This window comes from Bidens hawaiensis, unplaced genomic scaffold (genome assembly GCF_021521415.1).
Source record: "Bidens hawaiensis isolate Kalapana, Puna unplaced genomic scaffold, B.hawaiensis_p1.1 tig00008253_1, whole genome shotgun sequence".
In the NCBI taxonomy this organism is placed as follows: Eukaryota; Viridiplantae; Streptophyta; class Magnoliopsida; order Asterales; family Asteraceae; genus Bidens; species Bidens hawaiensis.
Window position 1 is genome coordinate 494,520 of NW_027491587.1, and position 19,774 is coordinate 514,293.

General features: G+C 33.8%; 1 protein-coding gene across 2 annotated transcripts; it reads left to right on the forward strand.

Moving 5' to 3' along the window:
• The first annotated feature begins 14,251 nt into the window (after positions 1 to 14,251).
• Positions 14,252 to 19,526, forward strand: LOC143637367 (putative polyamine oxidase 4). Of its 2 annotated transcripts, XM_077104771.1 has the most exons (10): positions 14,252 to 14,309; positions 15,273 to 15,388; positions 15,467 to 15,555; positions 15,858 to 15,971; positions 16,352 to 16,439; positions 16,524 to 16,609; positions 16,713 to 16,815; positions 17,509 to 17,606; positions 17,701 to 18,133; positions 19,069 to 19,526. In XM_077104771.1, the coding sequence occupies exons 1-10, from the start codon at positions 14,285 to 14,287 to the stop codon at positions 19,381 to 19,383; spliced, it is 1,467 nt and encodes a 488-aa protein (XP_076960886.1). In that variant the 5' UTR covers positions 14,252 to 14,284; the 3' UTR covers positions 19,384 to 19,526. The 2 variants fall into 2 exon arrangements, with proteins under 2 accessions (XP_076960886.1, XP_076960884.1); XM_077104769.1 differs by having other exon boundaries at positions 15,273 to 15,555.
• Positions 19,527 to 19,774: the final 248 nt, after the last annotated feature.

The window sequence follows — 19,774 nt, forward strand, 5'->3', positions numbered from 1 at the left end:
AGGGATGATCCTTCGCCATTGTTGGGTTGTGAGTTGACTTCATGAGTGGTAGAGTTTCCAGTATGCCACCTTCGCTGGTCGGAGTGGCACTACATCCAATCGGAGGATGGGGATTTTGGTTCTTTCTTTATGTGTCGGTTTGAAAGGAAGGTATAGGATGGGTGTGCATTTGGAAAATATCCAGTTGGGTAGTATTGTGGTACCTGTGGTGGTTGGTAGGTGGGAATTTCTGAGGGATGGTATGCTGGTATTTTCGTGGGTTGATACATAGGCATTGTCGGTGGATGATAGCTCGAGTGTCTTGAGGGTTCGATTCTTTGTGGTGGTGGACTATCGGGTAGTTTAATTTGGCATTGCTCAGTCCCGGGGAAGTATATCGGTTTGGGTCGTTCAATGTATTGGTCGCGGCTAAAGAAGGCCTCAAAGTAATCTTCATCCATGACGTCCTTTGGGAATTTGTAATATTTCCTTGCTTTTCTTGCTTCATCATCATAATACTCCATTAATTTCTCATAAGACATCTTTGGGTGGTTTAGAATGTAGAGAGGGAAAGAAAAGGTTACCAGCCAATCTTATCCCTATTCAAATAAACAAGTAAGACAATTTTCCTATGCTTGGATCGAAGCTTGGGTATTGTTTTATGATACCCAATTCGCTAAGATCGATGGCTCTGATACCAACCTGTCACACCCCCATCTAGGGCCTAGGGGCGTGACTCGATAGTTGGTACCACATTTGTAAATAAATCAGAGTTACGATTGTTAGCGGAAGACTTTATAAAATATAAGGATTAAAGTTGTAAAATATTTACAATACAAAAGATGGAAACAAGTTCCATTTGTGTTTACTTGTTTTAAGTTTACAAAACCACCATTTAGCTATATTAACATTTGACAAAAATTATCCGAGCCATCGGATTCTTGAGCCTTCGTCCTTTAGCTCTAATCTTGGTTACCTGCAAAAATGTTATAAAAATACGTCAGCAAAGAATGCTGGTGAATATGCTGACGCGAAAATATTTTCTTTTACTTTGCTACCCCTCGAGGGTTACGCGTGCCTCGGCCCATCTTGGCTTAGGAATAACAAAGTTAAAACAATATCATTATAAACTCGAGTCTCTACCTAGGTCACCCCAGCAAGACACCGCAGCGTCCCGACGTACTTAGGTACCATAAATATACACAAGGTCATTCTCACTCGAACATACTTTGGTTCGGCCCATCGTGGCTGGAGGTCATGACCAGGCGTGGTGCGATGTGCCCACCGCATTTTACCATATATGTAAGGATCCAGACAAATGTATACTACAGCCTCAGGGCTAGGATTTTACTCTTATTAATAATGTTTTTAGAGACACTTAGTCTCATGTAAAGTTTTACACATAACACGTTTATTTATTTGAAAACAAGTTTGTAAGTGGGGCGTATTCACCTTTGATCGGGATCGGTTTCCAACACCGTCCTTGCGTAATCTTTCTTACTATCTCGCACCTATAGTACGAGTATAACTTTTATTAGTCGGATATACAATCCTGCTTAAGACCTTTAGTCTTATTATCTCGATGAACCTTTAGTTCATCTCTTTTACTTTAAAACCTTTAGTTTTAAAAGCAATATTTATAAACCTTTAGTTTATTATAAAAACCCGACGTTTTCTTCTTTTCTAAGAAACGTATTCTTTTCATTTTATCATATAAGAATATCCCTATTACTTATATAATAATCATAACAAAGATTTATATATAATTCACACACATATATATACACTTCCATATTTCTTTCTTTATTGCTTTTCCTTGTTATATTACTTTTCTTTTTTTATAAACATCGAGTATAATTCCGACTTAGGGCATTAAGCTTTTATAATATTTTATTATTATTTTAGTCGGGTAGTAAGCCTTACCTTTCCTCGGCTTAATATTTCCTAGATACTCGAGCAGCACTTCTATGCCGCTTAATCTTTTCAACACTCGCTTTGATCGCCACTTCACTTCGGTACGCTTCTCGAGACACCAACTTTTCACGGCACGCACTTCGAGATGATCGTCGGGATGTCGGTACGGGATCACCTTCTTGATCGAAACGTCGTCGGGGAATGGTACGAATATCAAGGTATGGCACGTTTATCGAGGAATCGGGGCACGGTTTTCGAGGTGGATCATTGGCATGAATTTCGAGGTGTAGAGAGATGTTTAGAGAGAGGATTGAGAACTGATTTTGGGTATGAGTTATGAAGACCCCGAACCTGCTATTTATAGGCAAAATTTTGGATCCTATTGCGATACGCGATAGGCTCCTAGTCACCCATCGCGTAGCGCAATGTAGCTACGCACAGTCACAACGTAGGTCTGCCACATGTTGCTACGTGGCAGACGGTGTGCCACGTGTTAAAACGTGGCGGACGATGTGCCACGTGTTGCCACGTGTCGGGACACGTGGCGAGAGGTGTGCCACGTGTGGACGCGTGGCAGTCTTGTGCCAGAGGTGTCAGGACACGTCATCGCGATACGCGATGACGCAGGTTCAACCAGCGATCGCGTATCGCTGTTGACCCTTCCAGAAGGTTTGATCAAGCCCCTTCGCGATACGCGATGGCTTGTCCCTTGTCCCCATCACGTAGCGCGATAGGACAAGAAAACAGATTTTTCATTTTTAACTTTGGAGTTTGAATTTGGCAGAATTAGTCCCTTAACTTTGGAGAGTTGTCATTTTTGGCCCAAAATTCCAGTGATGTTACAGTTCAAGTTCATTAAAATATTATTTATTCATTTTCCAATTAGCTTTCAAGTAGGATTTGTTCGATTCGTTCGCAAGCTTTCTACATTTTGATCATTTATTAGTTCTCAATTCGTCAATCGAGGTGAGTACTTTCATACCCCGTTTTCCATCTTTCGTTTTGGGGTGACATTTCATACTTATCAAACTAAATGTTTTATTTACTTGAATCTTAAACCACAAACGTGATTGTATACATTACTTAAATACTTTCTCGATTTGGTGTTCTATGATTATATGCTTACGTGTTTATCGGTTTTGGTTGGTGGAAGTCTATAAATCCTAGACTACTTGGCATCCCTTTGAAGCAAGGTGTCGTTACGTAATGCAATTAACGATATTCTATTAAATCCTAGACTATTTGGTAACCCCTTATAGTTAGGTGTCGCTAACGTAATTCTATTACCGATTTTATCCAAATTATGGCATTTATTTATTGTTTCGTATACAAGTTTTGTGGTTTTTTATTATTATATACTTATATGCTCAAACTTATGAATTGCTCACCAACCTTTGTGTTGACAAACTTTATTTTATGAAATGTTACAGGTTTGACTTTTGTTGACTCGAGGACTTGACGAAAAACGTTACCAAGACTATTTGGGTATTAGTAAAATGAACAATATGATTGCTACTTGTTTTCAAATTTGTTTATATGAACGAGATGTGTTTGTCTATTAATTTACGAAATAAAATGAGTTGATTAAATATTGTCACTTTATATAGTGTCTTGTGTATTTGGGCAATCGGTTGCACCCCGGCATATTCCGCCGCCTTTGGTCGGGGTGTGAAATATATATATATATATATATATATATATATATATATATATATATATATATATATATATATATAAAGAGATAGAGATAGAGATAGAGAGAGAGAAGATGCAATACGCTAATGCCTTATCGTACAAAACGTACGCGACATCTGGGAGCGTCAATTTACACCTTGGATCACTTGCGATCAATTGAGAAAATTTCGTATATTTTCAGCGAGAAGGATACGATTGTCTTTTTGATTCATAATTTAAATTTGATAATTTGCGTATAAACGGTTACGATCCTGATATTTAGCTTAATCAAAATTAATTTCTTATTTATGAACCAATTTTAGTAACGAAATCAAATCAATTGAGTATACGAACTAGTTTTCAACCGATTTTTGATCTAGGGTTTTGAAATGGAAGACGATCGTGAATGTAAGTTATTGCTATTGTGTGAACTAATCGACATTTGATGTACACTATGTTTGTAATCGGACAGTAATCTGCATGTTAGTGTCTATGAGAATCACATGATAACTGATTAGTTTAGTTTGCAAGCTTGTTATGAGCATGTGCTTATTAGGAGTCTTTAACATGGTTGATTTTCAGTGTTTATAGTATGAGTGTATCATGAGCGTGTTAACATGATTGATTTTGATGTTGTAGAATATGAGCATTTTACGAGCGTAACATGCTAGTGTTGAGGTTGATATTCATTTTATTCATGGGTTCTGTATGGGCGTTTAATGAGCGTGTAGTATACTTATATTGTATATGTTTTTTTTTCTGCAGATGATTCAAGTGTTTTGGTTGAAGATCAAGGGGGTGATATTATTCCTGACGTTGCTTCTTCTTAAAAACTTGTTAAAGGAATGATGTTTTCGTCAACTGTTCAAGCATTTGATTTTTATAGTGATTGTTTTAGATAGAAAGAGTTAGCCATTGTTTTTAAGTGTGCGTATAACGTTTTATAGAAAGAGTTAGCCATTTGTTTTTGTGGTTTTTTACTGTATTATGTTTAATAATTGTGGGTTTTATAGTCACTTTTTTTACACAAGCGTATCACAAGCGTTTTAAAATAAATTTGTTTATTTATAAAAACACGCGGGTTACACCGCGGCAGATCATGGAAAGTACGATTACAAGATAAGATTAAAAAAAGAAGACAAAAAACTAACATCATCAGACCCCATCCCTCCTTGATCTTGATAATATCACGCCCAACTTCTTGAACTCCATGTTGGTTGACACTTTTGAAACCGTGTCAACCAAAGTACCATACAATGAGTCGTAGCATGAAGTCTGTTGTTTCAGGTACACAAAAGTTATTTCCTTGAACTCACTGCCTGGTTGCAGCAGGAGTTAGTTATATGCATCACTCTCTGATGACAAAATTATAATAAAACGCTTTGTAAACGCTTAAGACTGAATCCATACTAACACAAATCGTAAAACTCTTGTACTACGCTTAAGCCCAAAATTATAGCATAATTTCATTTGAAATATATAGAATGGTACAAAGCAATACAAAAGCTTGTCAAACGCTTACAGAATCAACGGTTACATTTTTACAATGATGAAACCCTAAAACGATTACAATAATCATAAAAACCATCTGTTTTGATAGTAATATGTGGTCTATCTTGGTTTAGTTTTGATCTTCTTTCTTTTCCCATTGCAGATGATTTAGGGTTCTTCGATTTCTCCATATCCGTTCTTCGTCTGGTGTGGTTCAATTGATTGTTCAGGGTAGTTGCTGAGTAGTTGGGTTTAGTGTAACAACTCGGGTTTTTGTATTTATATTTTACCCGACTCGGTTTAGTGTTCGGGTTATTTTGTTGAATAAATATAATTGCGTTTATCGAGTTTAAATCAATTAATATATTAATATTTAATTATTTATAATTATATCTTTAGTACTTTGACACATTTAGCCCAAAACATAAGATTTATCTCCTTTTGTGCTCATATTCAAAATTCAAGGTCCTTTATGTAATTATTATCATAACCCATATTATGCAAACGGATACCCATCATCCAGACCCGAATCCATATTTGTTTCTTGTACCCGAAATCATAACCTATTGATTTAAACTTTGAATCTTCGTTTGTTTGTTGTTATTGATCTCGTAATTATCCTAATTGTCTTAGGGGGTGTTTGGGATTCCTCTTTAAAGCCTACTTTTCCTATTTTAACTTTTGAAAAAGGTAAAAGGAGTTCATAAGGTGTTTGGTAATGAAAAGTTAAGTGGAGAAAACCATATTTATAGTAATGAAAATTATAAAACTTTCAAAAGTTACAACAATTTGACTTTTTCAACTTTACCCAAAGGTAAAAAAACAAGATTTTTAGTAATGAAAATTGTAAAAGTTTCAAAAGTCACAAAACTGTGACTTTTCCAACTTTTACCCAAAAGTAGAAGGAGCCTTAAAAAAGGAATCCCAAACACCCCCTTAATTTAGGCTTTATAAACAATTTAAACGTGTTTAATTATCTCTATTCGTTCATCTATCATCCGATTCAAATTTTAAACGAACCCTAATAACCAATTATTATAATGAGCATGATATCTACAATTGAACCATCCCTCAGCATCCTCAAATCCTCGCCGTAAATACCCCCTTAATTAATTACATTCTCACCACCTGCAAGCTGCTCGTCGTCATCATATAGGGCCGACGGGTTTATCCTCGTCGTTTACCCTCTTCTATCAGCAATTAAGGTAAGTAAAACCCATGTTAGTAATCGGTTTTCATCAGGGAACAAGAACCCTAAGGTTAATCGGCCTTTCATGGACTGATTTAACCAATTGTACAATTATGGTTCATAATCAAATCTGATTGAAAAGCTGTTTCTGTTTATAATTACTTGGTTATGGGTTATATTGCATGTACTGGTTAAGCTGGTTAGTTCATATAACTTATGGGGGGCAGGTCGCGGGTTCGAGACCCTGCCACCCTGATTTTTCAGTTTTATTTTTGTTATTTATTTTATACATTTTATTAAGTATATTATTAATATTAATTATCAAATAAAGCTATTTTATTAAGAACCGACCCTATAAAGCTTGTGTTTTCTCACATCTTTCGTTCGTATATGTACGTATAAGTAAACATATATGTTATATATACAAAAACGAATTTTTATGTTTAAATATATATATTATAAGCAAACTTTAATTATAAATATATTTATAATATAACAAACTAACAATACTTATTTTTAAATATGTGATCTATTTTTATATACTTTATATACAATTAACTAACTAATAATTATTCATATAATATATTTATATATTTATATTTAAGGGATATAATATTAATTTAATATTAACTTATCGAGTTTTCATAATCTATCTTGTACTTTACTTAGCGTGTCCGTACATTTCTTTGTTCTTTATTAGGCTTTAACGTTCGTGTGGGACTTTCCCGCATTCTTGTTATCTCAATTACTTTTGTTCATCTATCGAGCTGCGTACCACATTCCCCTCTTTTTACTTGTTTTCTCACGTTTTGGGGACATATGCGTTAATGTATTTCTCATATATACTTATACTCAAAACTGCAACTTTGTCTTATGTGTTAACAACTTATACGTTACTTGTTTATGTGCTTATTTGCTTTGTATGCTTTCGCATTCGGAGAGGTCCAACATAATCTCAGTCTAGTATGATCATACACTAGTCGTTATAGTTTTGTGCTTCTCGACATCTCAGTTATACTTGTTATACTTGCTCATTTGGTTAATTTGTTATTCTCACATGACTTGTTGCAAATACTTATTTTCTTTATGAACATTTAAACTGGTGTGTTGCTCACTCAACCTTGTGTTGACAAAACCATTATATTTTCAATGCATATGCAGGTATTCGTTTGATGTGAAGTACAAGATCACTTAAGGATTTAAGCTAGAAGAAAATTTAATGAGACATATTGTTATTGAATGATATATGTACTTCGCTTATTTGGATTTTGTGTGGATTTTGTTTTACATGAAATTTAATTAATAAATATTGAAACTTATATTATTCTTTGATAGTAACCTTTGAAAAGCTGTGAGCAATCAGTTCACGCACCGGCATTTCCGCCGTAGGTTGGGGTGTGACATTTAGTACGGTTATTTTTGGGAGTGATTTTAGGGATGTTTATGGAGATTTTTTTGACGATCTTACCCTTTTAGAAGAATTCAGGCGCGTGTTTTGAAAATTTTGATTGGACGTTTGAAGTTCTCGGGTACCTTTCGTACGATAAGACCTTAGCGTACAATAACCGCCCTATATATATATATATATATATATATATATATATATATGATTGATTTCTTTTGAGAACTGCTTTGAGTTTTAAAAACTCAAAAGAACTCAACGTAACAAAAACAATTTTTGAATTTTTTTTACACATGTGTAATACGTAAGTGTAAGTAATGTACAAAAAATTACAGTAATTTTATACACACCGAATCGACTTTTTACACATGTGTAACTAAAGTTTAAACTTGTGTAATCAACAAAAATATTTACTCTCTCTCCTGATTCATTTTTTAATCAAATTTAATCTCAGCTACATATTCTAACTCATTTAATTAAATGTGTGGTCCAAAATTGAGTTCTTAAAGTTCTTACAACTCATCAAGTTCTCAAAATATCCCTCCCCTATATATATATACATATATATATATATATATATATATATATATATAATTGAGATCATGTGAGAATTATTTTGAAATTGAGAACTTTGAGAACCATTTTGGACCACAAAAATAAGAAAAAATCATAAAACAAAAAAAAAACAAAAATAAAAGAAGTAAAAATCCAAAATTCTTATCATCCCGGTTTCATAAAAAAACGTATCGGTTTAGCTAAATTATGCATATATGTATACTATGTACATGTATGTACATACATGTTTTTTTTATATATACATATGTACAATTTAAGGTAAATAATAATATATTATGGGTATTTCGGTAATTTATACTTAACAAAAAAAATGTTATATTCCATCCATATCAGGGACCGATGGTGTTATGTTTATGCCAGCAATGAGTCTAAGTTCTAAAGTTTTGAACTTGAGGAGTGAAGTTGTAATATGGTCAAACATAAAGAATCATTCATGTAATTAATTTAAAAATAATAATAATTTTGTTCAAATATAACATGTAGATGGATTTAACGTGTAAAAATTTGTTGAGGGATTATTTAATAAAAAAAAGAAGAAGAAAAAAGATATATTTTTTATAGTATTTGCCCTTGTTATTTTCTATGATGATTCATTTAATGTTTAAAGACATGTACATGACATGATATGATTAATAAAGAGGTAACATTAAAAGACATTGCATTACCTTTATCATTAGCAAAACCAAGAATTTAACTAAACTTTAAGCATTATCATCATAACATTAACGGCAAATTTATTTTGGTTACGTATGAAAACATATAATACACTTAACAATTTGACAGGGCCGGCCTTGAGGCAAGGCAGGGAAGTCGATGGCCACAGGCCCGACACCCCGCTCGGCCTGGAATTTTTTTTTCAAAAAAAATTATATGTATTTTTATCAAAAATATATGTATAATCAATGTTTCAACACAATGCATAACCACTAGCTTGGTATAATGGTAAAGAGGTACGACATCTAACCAAAAGGTTGTGTGTTCTAATCTTATTTGAGGCAATTTTAAGCTTATTTTTATACAAGCGTTTTGAGTTAAGTGTCATTTTAGTACCTGTGGTTTTATCAACTACGCAACTTTAGTACTTTTTTTGAATTTTTCGCAACTGGCTACTCCATGTTTCAAAAACTGGTCATTTTAGTACTTTTTCGTAACTCTGTCTATTTTAGACCGTTAAGTCAGGGCTAAACTTGTAATTTCCTTTTTATTTATTTTTCTTTTTTCTTTAATCACCTAATCCCTTTGTATCTTCATCCCATAAATTTAAACATCACCAGTCACCACCACCCCCTACCCATGTCCCTAAACTGTCCGTCGATGAACGGACTTAGATCCATCGAAACCCGTATTCCTAAGCTCCGATTTATGTTCTCAGATCTGACATAACCTGATCATAATTTGACTTACCCGGTGAGAAAAAATTTCAAAACCCTTACATTCCTGTTAAATCTCTAAGAACCCTAAAAAAACCTCAAACTCCACCCAAATCAATGGCTTTGGAACTAAAGCATATGCACCTTCATCAACACTATAAAGCCCTAATTTCGTTGAATCGGAGTTACCATGATGAACAGGAGCAATAGGAGAAGACGAAGAAAAGGGGAAGGGATGTCATAGTGGCTGAGTTTGGTTATGTCGGATTTGAGATGGAAGGGGTGTGGTGGTGTCGGGCCTGCCGGCGGTTATTGTGGTGGCATGGTTTTATGGTTGCGGCGGTTGTGGTGGTTAAATGGTGGTTGTTAGTGCGGCGTGGTGCAGCGGTGGTTAACTGGTGGTAGTTTACCGGAGATGATAGGTGAATAACAATTGTGGTGGTGGTTTGCAATGACTATAGTTGTGGGTAGAGAGACAAAGAAGATGGATCTTTTGTGTGTGTGATGGAGGTGTTGGTGTATAGAGAGAGAAAGAGAATATAGAAAGAGAGGATAAAGATAAATTGATTAAAAGAAAATAAACAAATAAGAAAAATAACGAATTTACCAGTTTACCCTTGACTTAACAGACAAATTAAACGGGGTTACGAAAAAGTACTAAAATGACCAGTTTTTGAAACATGGAGTAGCCAGTTGCGAAAAATTCAAAAAGAGTACTAAAGTTGCGTAGTTGATAAAACCACAGGTACTAAAATAACACTTTAACTCCAAGCGTTTTTTACACAACTTAAATCATAATCAAATAAGTCTAATTAAATTAAATTGTTTAAACCCAACAAAATATTTCTTTTACTTAAGGTCCAAAATAAATTTTACATTTGACACAAAAAAAATTTTCACCTTCTCGAAGTCGGCCCTGCAATTTAATATTATTCCTTGATTTGAATAACCAACTGTCTTTGTAAAATTTCAAACCTTGTCCGTCTATATTTAAATAATAAGTATAAAAACATTCTTTTTATAAAAACTAATTTCGCTCTTCATATAAAAAAACATTATTATATATATTGAATATAGTGAATTAAATATGCGTTAAATGATTCAGGATTCGAATATGGGATCTTTAGAAGAAAATCTAAGAAAAACCTACTTACCACCCCACCAAAATGGTGATAGACGATTTTTAGTTTTTACTTTGTAGAATCAGTTTTCACCGAGGGAGTGTGTAGGCTCACGAGGCAAAAAATAAAAAATAAAAAAAATAAGACACCATGAAATCAGGTTTATCTATTTGCTTTATATTTTGAATATTTAAAATTAAACTTTAGTTTATTGACATTCAGAATTAGAATTTAAATTTATATCGATATCTATTAACAAATTATATTAAGTTACTTTATAGTTGGAAATCTTATAAAATGTATTTATTATCTGAAAATTACACTTCTACTCTAATCCACGCTCATATTTTTATCATTCACATTTATATTTAACCCGAGTTCAACCAACTATTCTAAGTCTTTTACGTCAAGTGTGATATATGTCATCATTAATAAACAAATTCATAAAACCCGAAGAAAATTGTTTGAAGCACTGTTGTTGAGACTGGACCGGACCGGCCGGTCGGACCGGTTCAACCGGGATTCGGTCCATCGACCGGTCCGGTTATGTGCAGTTCGCTCGGCTCCAGTGAACCGACCGGTCTGACCGAAAAACCGGACCGGTTGAACCGGTTTTCTATGAAAAAATATTTTTTTTTTCTAAAAACTTTTTTTCGGTCTTTCCCATCATTTTTTCCCCGAAATTGTTCGACCGGTCCGACCGGTTGAACCGGTGACCCGGTAGCTTGTCCGGTTTGACATCCAATCCAGTTATGAAAACATTGGTTTGAAGTATATACAAGTTAGGTCTTCAATCCATTATGCATGACATTTATAAGACGTTACATGACAATGCAAAGTTGTCTTTTAGTTTAGAGAGTGCATGTGGCATTATTTAATAGCGACATGTTACAAAGTTTATTTTCACCTCCATTACTTTAAAAAATATACATTTTTAACCCATTTATGTTTCATTCAATCTAGTATTTTCTAAGCAACTTGTCGTTAAGTTAAAAAAAACAATAAAAATATGTGTAAAAATATGGAGAACAGTGACGGATCTAGACTAAAATGTCAGGGGTAACGTTAAATTCTTTTTATTTTTTACCATATTTCATACCATGTAAACTAAACAAATATAGAAACACAATAACAAATAAATTTAAACACATGGGCTGCATATTTTTCTTCTTCGATTTTTGAAAGCTTGAAATCGAGTCATTACATCATCTTCGTTTACTTTATCAAACAGCTCTCTTTCGACCACACAAATTAAAGCATTGTTCCAGCCTTCCAGGGTCGGCCTTTAGGGAGGGCGGGGTAGTCGACGGCCCCCGGCCCGACACCCCGTTAGGCCTGATTTAAAAAAAAAACAAATTTATATGTATTTTTATGAATAACAAGATGTATATTTAAAGTTTAAACCCAATTACATAAAAACTAGTTTGGCTTAGTGGCAAATAGGTATTACTCTAAACCAAAAGGTTGTAGGTTATAGTCTCATTTGGAACATGTTTAAGCTTATTTTTATATAAAACTTTTTACACAACTCAAATAATAAACCAAGTATGGTCATTTAAAAAATTAATTGTTTAAAGCTAACAAAATACTCAATTTACTTGAGGCCCAAAAAAAATTCGCCTTCGGCCCAAAAAATTTTTGGCTTCTCGGAGCCGGGCCTGCATTATTCAAATACACATCACAAATTCGATTGGGCAAATCCGTCTTGAGAAACCTCAAATACTCATCAAACCATTTTACATTAAAACGTCTCTGGCCACCAGAATAATTTGTCCATTTAAAGTCATGACCTCGTTGTTAATTTTTTTTAACAAGATACGCTCTTCTTATGTCATCTATTTGATTGGGATGATAACTAGCAATAGGTGGTCTATAAGAGGGATACGAAGGAAGATCACTTAAATTGATTAACGGATTGAATGACTTGAAGCTGAAGGAATATTTGGACCAGTATTAGCATTTTCTTGCATATCATTATTTGAACTTGGATCAATATCTTCATTTTCTTGCATATTATCAACAATATTTGAGCTTGGTGTTGGACCGATATTATTTTCGTTTCTTTGTCATTTAAAAAGATTGCTAATATGACTTTGTTACTCATCTTTCAAGTTCCCTAAATAAAATTTAAGCCATAAACACATAATTAATTCCAATTTACACATAAACCCTAAATCCATAATCTATTTCAATTTAGACATAAACCCTAAATTCTAATCAATTCAATTTCTGACTTATATTATCCAAAAAACCAATAAACCATAACGAATCATTCAAGTGTCGACAAACCATTTCAAATTAACAATTCATATAAACAATTATGATTTTAGTTAAAAGAAGAATATTTAAATTGAGCAAGTACAAAGTCGACCTGTGGTGGTGAGTGGTTACCGGAGTTCTGGTAACCCGAAGAGGAGAGGAGGAGGAGGCCGGACCTGGTGGAGCAGAGTAGGGGGTGACTGGTGGAGTGCCGGAGTGACGTCGTGGTTTATTTGTTTAACAATTAACGAGTTTTTATAAAAGGGTTAATGCGTTTAATTTGCTTGGGCTTTACATTTTGTTTGGGCTTCACTTTGGTTGAACTTTTAAATATGTTTGACTTAAAACACACAGGGGTAACATTATTTTTCAGGGGTAGCGAAAACACGAAAACCGACCGAAATTTATTTTTTTACACTACCCATGCTATTATGCTATGTCTGTTCCTGACGGAGAATATTAACATGACCAATTGTAAAACTCTAGGTAAATCCTACATCGAACCATGAATAGATAGATTATTGTTTCATAAGAAATGTCATGTCTCTTAAAATCACCAACGCGTTTTGGGCTTAGTTTGTTGTTGAGCATATGAAAACGTCATAGTTAAGCGTGCTCAGATTGGAGTAGTGCTAGAATGTGTGACATGCTAGGAAGTATCCACTAGGAAAACAAAAAAACAAATTTGTGACTTTCTAAATATGTCTTTCATCGGGAGCAAAGCAGACAATATTATTTGTACGAGGAGCCGGATGTTACAAATTGAATGCTTAGTTGTTTTAAAAATTTTCCATGAGCCAAACAACATCTATATATACCATAATTTATTTTAATGATTTTCGATAAATGCAAAACACGTGTCAACGATCATTCCAAACTGACGATACGAGTGAAATCCAACTAGTTAAATTATATTGAATGATAATAGTGTAAGGGCTAGTTTGGTGAAGTTGTATTAGTTGGAGGCTAAATTATATTGAATGATAATAGTGTAAGGGCCAGATAATTTTAAGATTGCAACTTGTTTTCACCATAAATATCATCACCACCACCACCACCACCACCACCACCATTGCACACATTCATTCATATTCATATTCATATTCATCTTTCTTTACAGAGTATTAGTAATTTGATCGATCCAGCTTCCTCCGTTTGCCGGTTTGAATTGAGTTTAGATTATGAGGTGGCTTGACAAACTCCGGGGTTCTAATTGTAGCCGCCTTTTGATTTTCATCCTCTATCATTCTAATCAATTAGTCTCTAGAGTTTCTTCTCCATCTCACTTTCATTTGATTTAATTAATCTCATGGACTTCAACGATTCCATTTCTGGTATTTCTCTTTTCTTTCTTATTATTTTATACATGCAGGCATTGAATTCAATATTAGATCAATGTTGGAATTGTTGTTTGAAATAATTTAATTTCATTATCATTATTATAGTGATAAATTAAAAAAAAAATGATAGTAGGTTGCATGCCATAGATAGATTCTACTTTTCAAAGTGGAATACTATTTTACAAATCCATCAATTTTTATATTAACAGGTTTAAATATCTTTTTAGGAATAACAACAACAACAACAATAATAATAATAATAATTGATGCATTTTTTGAATCAGTTTTTTGATGCTTAGGATTCTTTTCTGCTTTTCATATTCTGTTTTTGCTTTGATATTTTCGCCAAATTATCGTGGACATTAGGGGTGTGCAAGGTCGGTTCGGTTCAGTTATGTAGGCTTAACCTTACCGAATGGTCGTAGGTTAATTGTCCAATGTTTATTTTTATGTTATTTTTCCTTTGTTGTAATTCAAGTTGGTTCGGTATGGTGTAAAAGATTGAAATATAGAGTCATAAAATTTGACTAGAGGTATAAAATATGGAAATAGAGGTATAAAAGATGAAAATAGAGAGATAAAATTTGGAGAAAACATAGACGTACAAGGTTTGTTGTCAGTTAAAGTCAGCTAACTAAGACACATTATCCGTAATAATAACCAAAATGGTCAGTTAATCATATTCACTTGACCATAACTGTCTGTTTTGTCGGTGGTTAATTTCGGTTAATGGTTCGGTTTTTGCTCACCCCTAGTGGACATGGTAGATTTTGAGCATAGAAGGTTGTACATAGAGCTTATTTTTATTATATTTAAAATTCTGCATTGAAGATATTTATATATAAGTTTTAGGTAAGTGATGGAAGAAACCTGTCATAGATATTTATATATATACCTTAAGCCTTAAATGAACAGAGTTCAAAACTTCTGCTAATCTGTAAGGTTTCTTGTTTGTAGGCGCTTTTGCTTCGTGCATTGAGTTGAAACAGAGTTCAAAATCTCGTGTCATTGTGATAGGAAGCGGTATTTCAGGGATATCTGCTGCTCATATACTCAATAATGCTGATTTCGAGGTGAGCTTATTATCAAGTTATACATTTATATGCCATTTTGGCCTCTTTTCTAACTTCTTATTGCAATTAACGATACAGGTTGTCTTATTGGAATCACGGGACAGAATTGGTGGTCGAATCCACACTGATTATTCGTTTGGTTGCCCAGTGGATATGGGAGCATCATGGTAAGTTGCTAATCCACTTTCTTTACTTAATTCATGCTTTTAAATTCCGAGTCAAAACATGTCATCTTTGTACTGTTTATATATTATAAGAAGTCAATTCTTGAATGTATGACTACTTTGCTTTTAAATTTCCGGTCAAACATGTCATTGTTGTCCAGTTTTTACATTACTAGTGGGAAAGTTTATTCTTGAAATTAAGACTACTTATGCAACTTGTTTGTCAATCGCAGCTGCAGCGTTTTCTGTAATTTGGTTAATTTTATTTTCCAACATGAAAGTTTAATATTTGAACTATTTTTCAGGTTACATGGTGTCTGCAATGAAAATCCTTTGGCCCCATTGATCCGACATTTAGGGCTTTCATTATATCGGACAAGTGGTGACAACTCAGTCCTATATGACCATGATTTAGAGAGGTAATTTTGCGTACCTTTCTATTTAGTTGACCATTCTGTTCTGTTATTTATTTTGCGTACCATTTCTATTTAGTTGACCATTCTGTTCTGTTATTTATAAATATTTTGATAATATGTTTGCTATTTAGTTATAATGGGAGTTATATATAATCAGTTACCAGTTCATTTGATAAAAAGAATGATTGTAGTACTCTAACTGGCAGCATGTTTCTTCGACTGATGCACTTTGATTAAAATGTTAGAAATGTTATTTTGTCATAATGTTGGTAGTGTAGCATTTGTGAACCATTAGATATGCTTTCTTTGTAGTATTCAATTGTCTATATAAAACATAAGGGAAAAAAAAAGAAGTAATATGATGATTTTGTTTTTTCTTTCAGCTATATGCTGTTTGATAAGGAAGGTCGGCAGGTTCCTCAACAGATGGTTATTGAAGTCGGAGAAGCATTTAAAAGAATTCTCAAGAAGGTATGTTCAATTTTAACTTTTGCATTGCATAAGTTATTAGGTGTGACTTTCGCCTTTCTTAATTAGTTAAATGTTCAATGATAGACTGAAGAAGTGAGGAATGAAAATCCACAAGATCTATCCGTTCTTCAGGCAATATCAGTTGTATTGGAACGACATCCAGATTTAAGGTGCTATATTCTTTGAATTTCTTTCTACTTATTATACAACAAACATTACAATGCTTAAAAGGACGAATAGTTTTTGCATGTTAACATTACATACATTCTGCAGACAAGAGGGACTTGCATATGAAGTGTTACAGTGGTTCATATGTAGAATGGAAGCATGGTTTGCTGCTGATTTGGATATGATATCTCTGAAAAACTGGGATGAGGTGAGTCATGCATTTATGTCCACACATCTTGAATTCATGTTTTCCTCAACAGCTACGCATTTTGATATTTTATACATGCACCTACGGCTGAAGAAACTGAAGATTTTTTTGATTTTAGATATGACTGATGAAAAAATATATGATTTCAGATTATAGTTTATATGTATTTTGAGTAGGGGTGTGTATGAAGCCCAAAAAAAACGAAATAACTGAGACCCAAAAAAACTGACAGTTTGGTTCTATGTTTTTGTAAATAATTTGAACTTTTGGTTTGGTTTTGGTATCCGGACAAATTCTTGGGTTTTCATTTTAAATTTGAGTTTTATGTGATTTACAAGAATTTAATAATATATAGCTTTACCAAATATTTTATCCCAAATGTATAATGAGCAGTTAACAATTAATTAACAAAAAGGGTTAAGCACAAAGTTTTCGGCCCAAGTCTTTTATTTTGGGTAAATCTTTTTCCGGCCCAAAAAATTTAAGCCCAAATGGTAAGACCGAAAAAAGAAAAACCGAGCGGTTTTTAATAACTCAAAAACCAAATTTTCAGATTTTGGTTCGATTTTGAGCCCAAAACGACCATTTACACACCTAATTTTGAGATTTTTAATTTACTTTAAAATAACAAAAATATTTCGATGAGTATAATGTATTTGTGATTATAGACTAAAGGCAGTCTTCAATATGCAGGAAAACGTTCTCACTGGTGGACACGGGCTAATGGTTGAGGGTTACTATCCCGTGCTAAACGCTCTCGCAAAGGATATCGATATCCGTTTAAACCACAGGTTAGTTAATTCCATACTTGTGACTAATATGTACCGTGCTGCTTGCGTATTTTAAACGTTTTTTTATACCTGGTTTGTTGTGGATGTGTGTTAGGGTTACAAGGATATCAAATGTGGGGCCCAAGGAGGTAGTTGTTACAGTTGAAGGTGGAAGCCGGTTCGTTGCAGATGCTTGTATCATAACTGTCCCTATTGGGGTACTAAAAGCAAAGTTAATCGAGTTTGAGCCTGAGTTACCTGAGTGGAAGGCTTCTGCAATATCAGATCTTGGTATGGGAAACGAAAACAAGATTGCATTACGGTTTGATAACGTGTTTTGGCCAAACGTTGAGTTGTTGGGCACCGTTGCACCAACATCATATTCTTGTGGCTACTTTTTAAATCTACATAAGGCAACTGGACACCCGGTCCTCGTTTATATGGCTGCTGGAAGATTTGCTTATGACCTCGAGAATCTGTCTCAAGAAGCTGCTGCTGATATTGCGATGTTGCAGCTTAAGAAAATGTTCCCTCAAGCAACCCAACCGGTTAGTTGCCTTCCTTGATGATTTATTTCAAAAGCTGGTTTGTTTCAAAACCTAGTTGTAGGGTTGTGCATGAAACCAACTCAAAGCCTACATTTTGGTATCCTGTTTTTTGGAAACCGAATTTATGGTTCGGTAACTTCGGTTTCAGTTTCACATGTGGCGAAAGTTGAAAAAACAAACCCAACACATTAACCGACTTCTGTTAATTTATTGATATTGATATACTTTTTTATTTTTGAACATTAAGTGATTTGAAAAAAAAAAGAAAAAAAAAGGAAATGGTGTAGCCTAAAACAAATGTTAGGCCCATATGTTTATTAATCAAGTAATCATTAATTTACAAATTAAATTACGAACACACGGTTTCAGGCCCAAATTTATTAACTTGGGCCTTTACTTTCACTTAAATATTTCAAGCCCAATTGGAAAAACCGAAAAAAACAGAAATCGAACGAAACTCATCGTGAAAACTGAAACCATATGATTTTCTTTTTACAACTTGGTTTTAGCAAATTTATATCGTAACGTAAACAATGAACGTAAATAAAACACAACTGTGTTTTTAAACTTTTAATATTAGAGAAAAACTAGACTTATGTTAAACGACTGAATTATGCGTTGTCTGAAGATAGCGAGGTCACTATCTTGAATTGTGACAAACCCATAAATTAAATTTTAATTTAAATGACCACTTGTCATAATGGGTTTTGAAACCAACCCATTTTCGCAAAAAGTACCACCTTTCTGTTTCTTGCTTGTAAATTATTAATTTTCTTTAAAAAATAACAACTTGTCAAGTTGTCAGTTGTCTTCAAGAGTTTTGAAACCAACCCATTTTTTCAAAAAGCTCAACGTTTCTGTCTCTTTTTTATAAATTTACTGTTCACAAAGTAAATTTACACCAATGTTTAATGTTGTTACATAAAAAAACACAGGTTCAGTATCTTGTTTCACGTTGGGGAACGGACCCGAACTCGCTTGGATGCTACTCGTATGACATAGTTGGAAAGCCGAGTGACATATATGACAGGCTGCGTGCTCCTTTGGGCAATCTGTTCTTTGGAGGTGAAGCGGTTAGCATGGAAAACCAGGGGTCTGTGCATGGAGCATACTTGTCTGGTGTTGCTGCTGCAGAAAATTGCCGCAACCTTCTTATGGAAAGACGTGGCTTCTTGGACAAGTTTCGTATGCTCTCGTTCAGTGATGCGGTTTTTGAAACCGCATTCCCTCTTCAAATCTCCAGGATGTGATTGATGATGATACCAAGTTCAAGTTCTAGTTCTCATCAGTTGCTGGTTAATTAAAGTTCTGTTCCGACTTATGTTTTGACTGTTGATGTTTGGTTGCAAGTTTTTAATTTCGTATATCCAATAAAAGTATTTTATTCTGAACATTCAAATTTGTTTGCATCGTTAGATAACATGGTTGTTTATATAGCCTTACAAAACATAAGAAACCAGCCTACTAATCTACTATTTCACAGTGTTTAAGCTGGTCTTATTCTTAAATTTGACACTTAAAACACTTTCCGGACTCTTAAGTTTTAACTGATTTTTAAGTGCCCTCCAACTCTCCAAACACATTAATGTTATAAGCAAGCCATAGATTAACGGAAGGATGATTCATAGTTACCTAATTCGC

Excerpts from the sequence above, each read along its gene's own strand:
- LOC143637367 (XM_077104769.1), top strand. The coding sequence starts at position 14,285 with ATGGACTTCAACGATTCCATTTCTG. Across the intron at positions 16,440-16,523 it reads TTAAAAGAATTCTCAAGAAG|ACTGAAGAAGTGAGGAATGA; the intron begins GTATGTTCAATT and ends GTTCAATGATAG. Across the intron at positions 16,816-17,508 it reads CTCTGAAAAACTGGGATGAG|GAAAACGTTCTCACTGGTGG; the intron begins GTGAGTCATGCA and ends TTCAATATGCAG.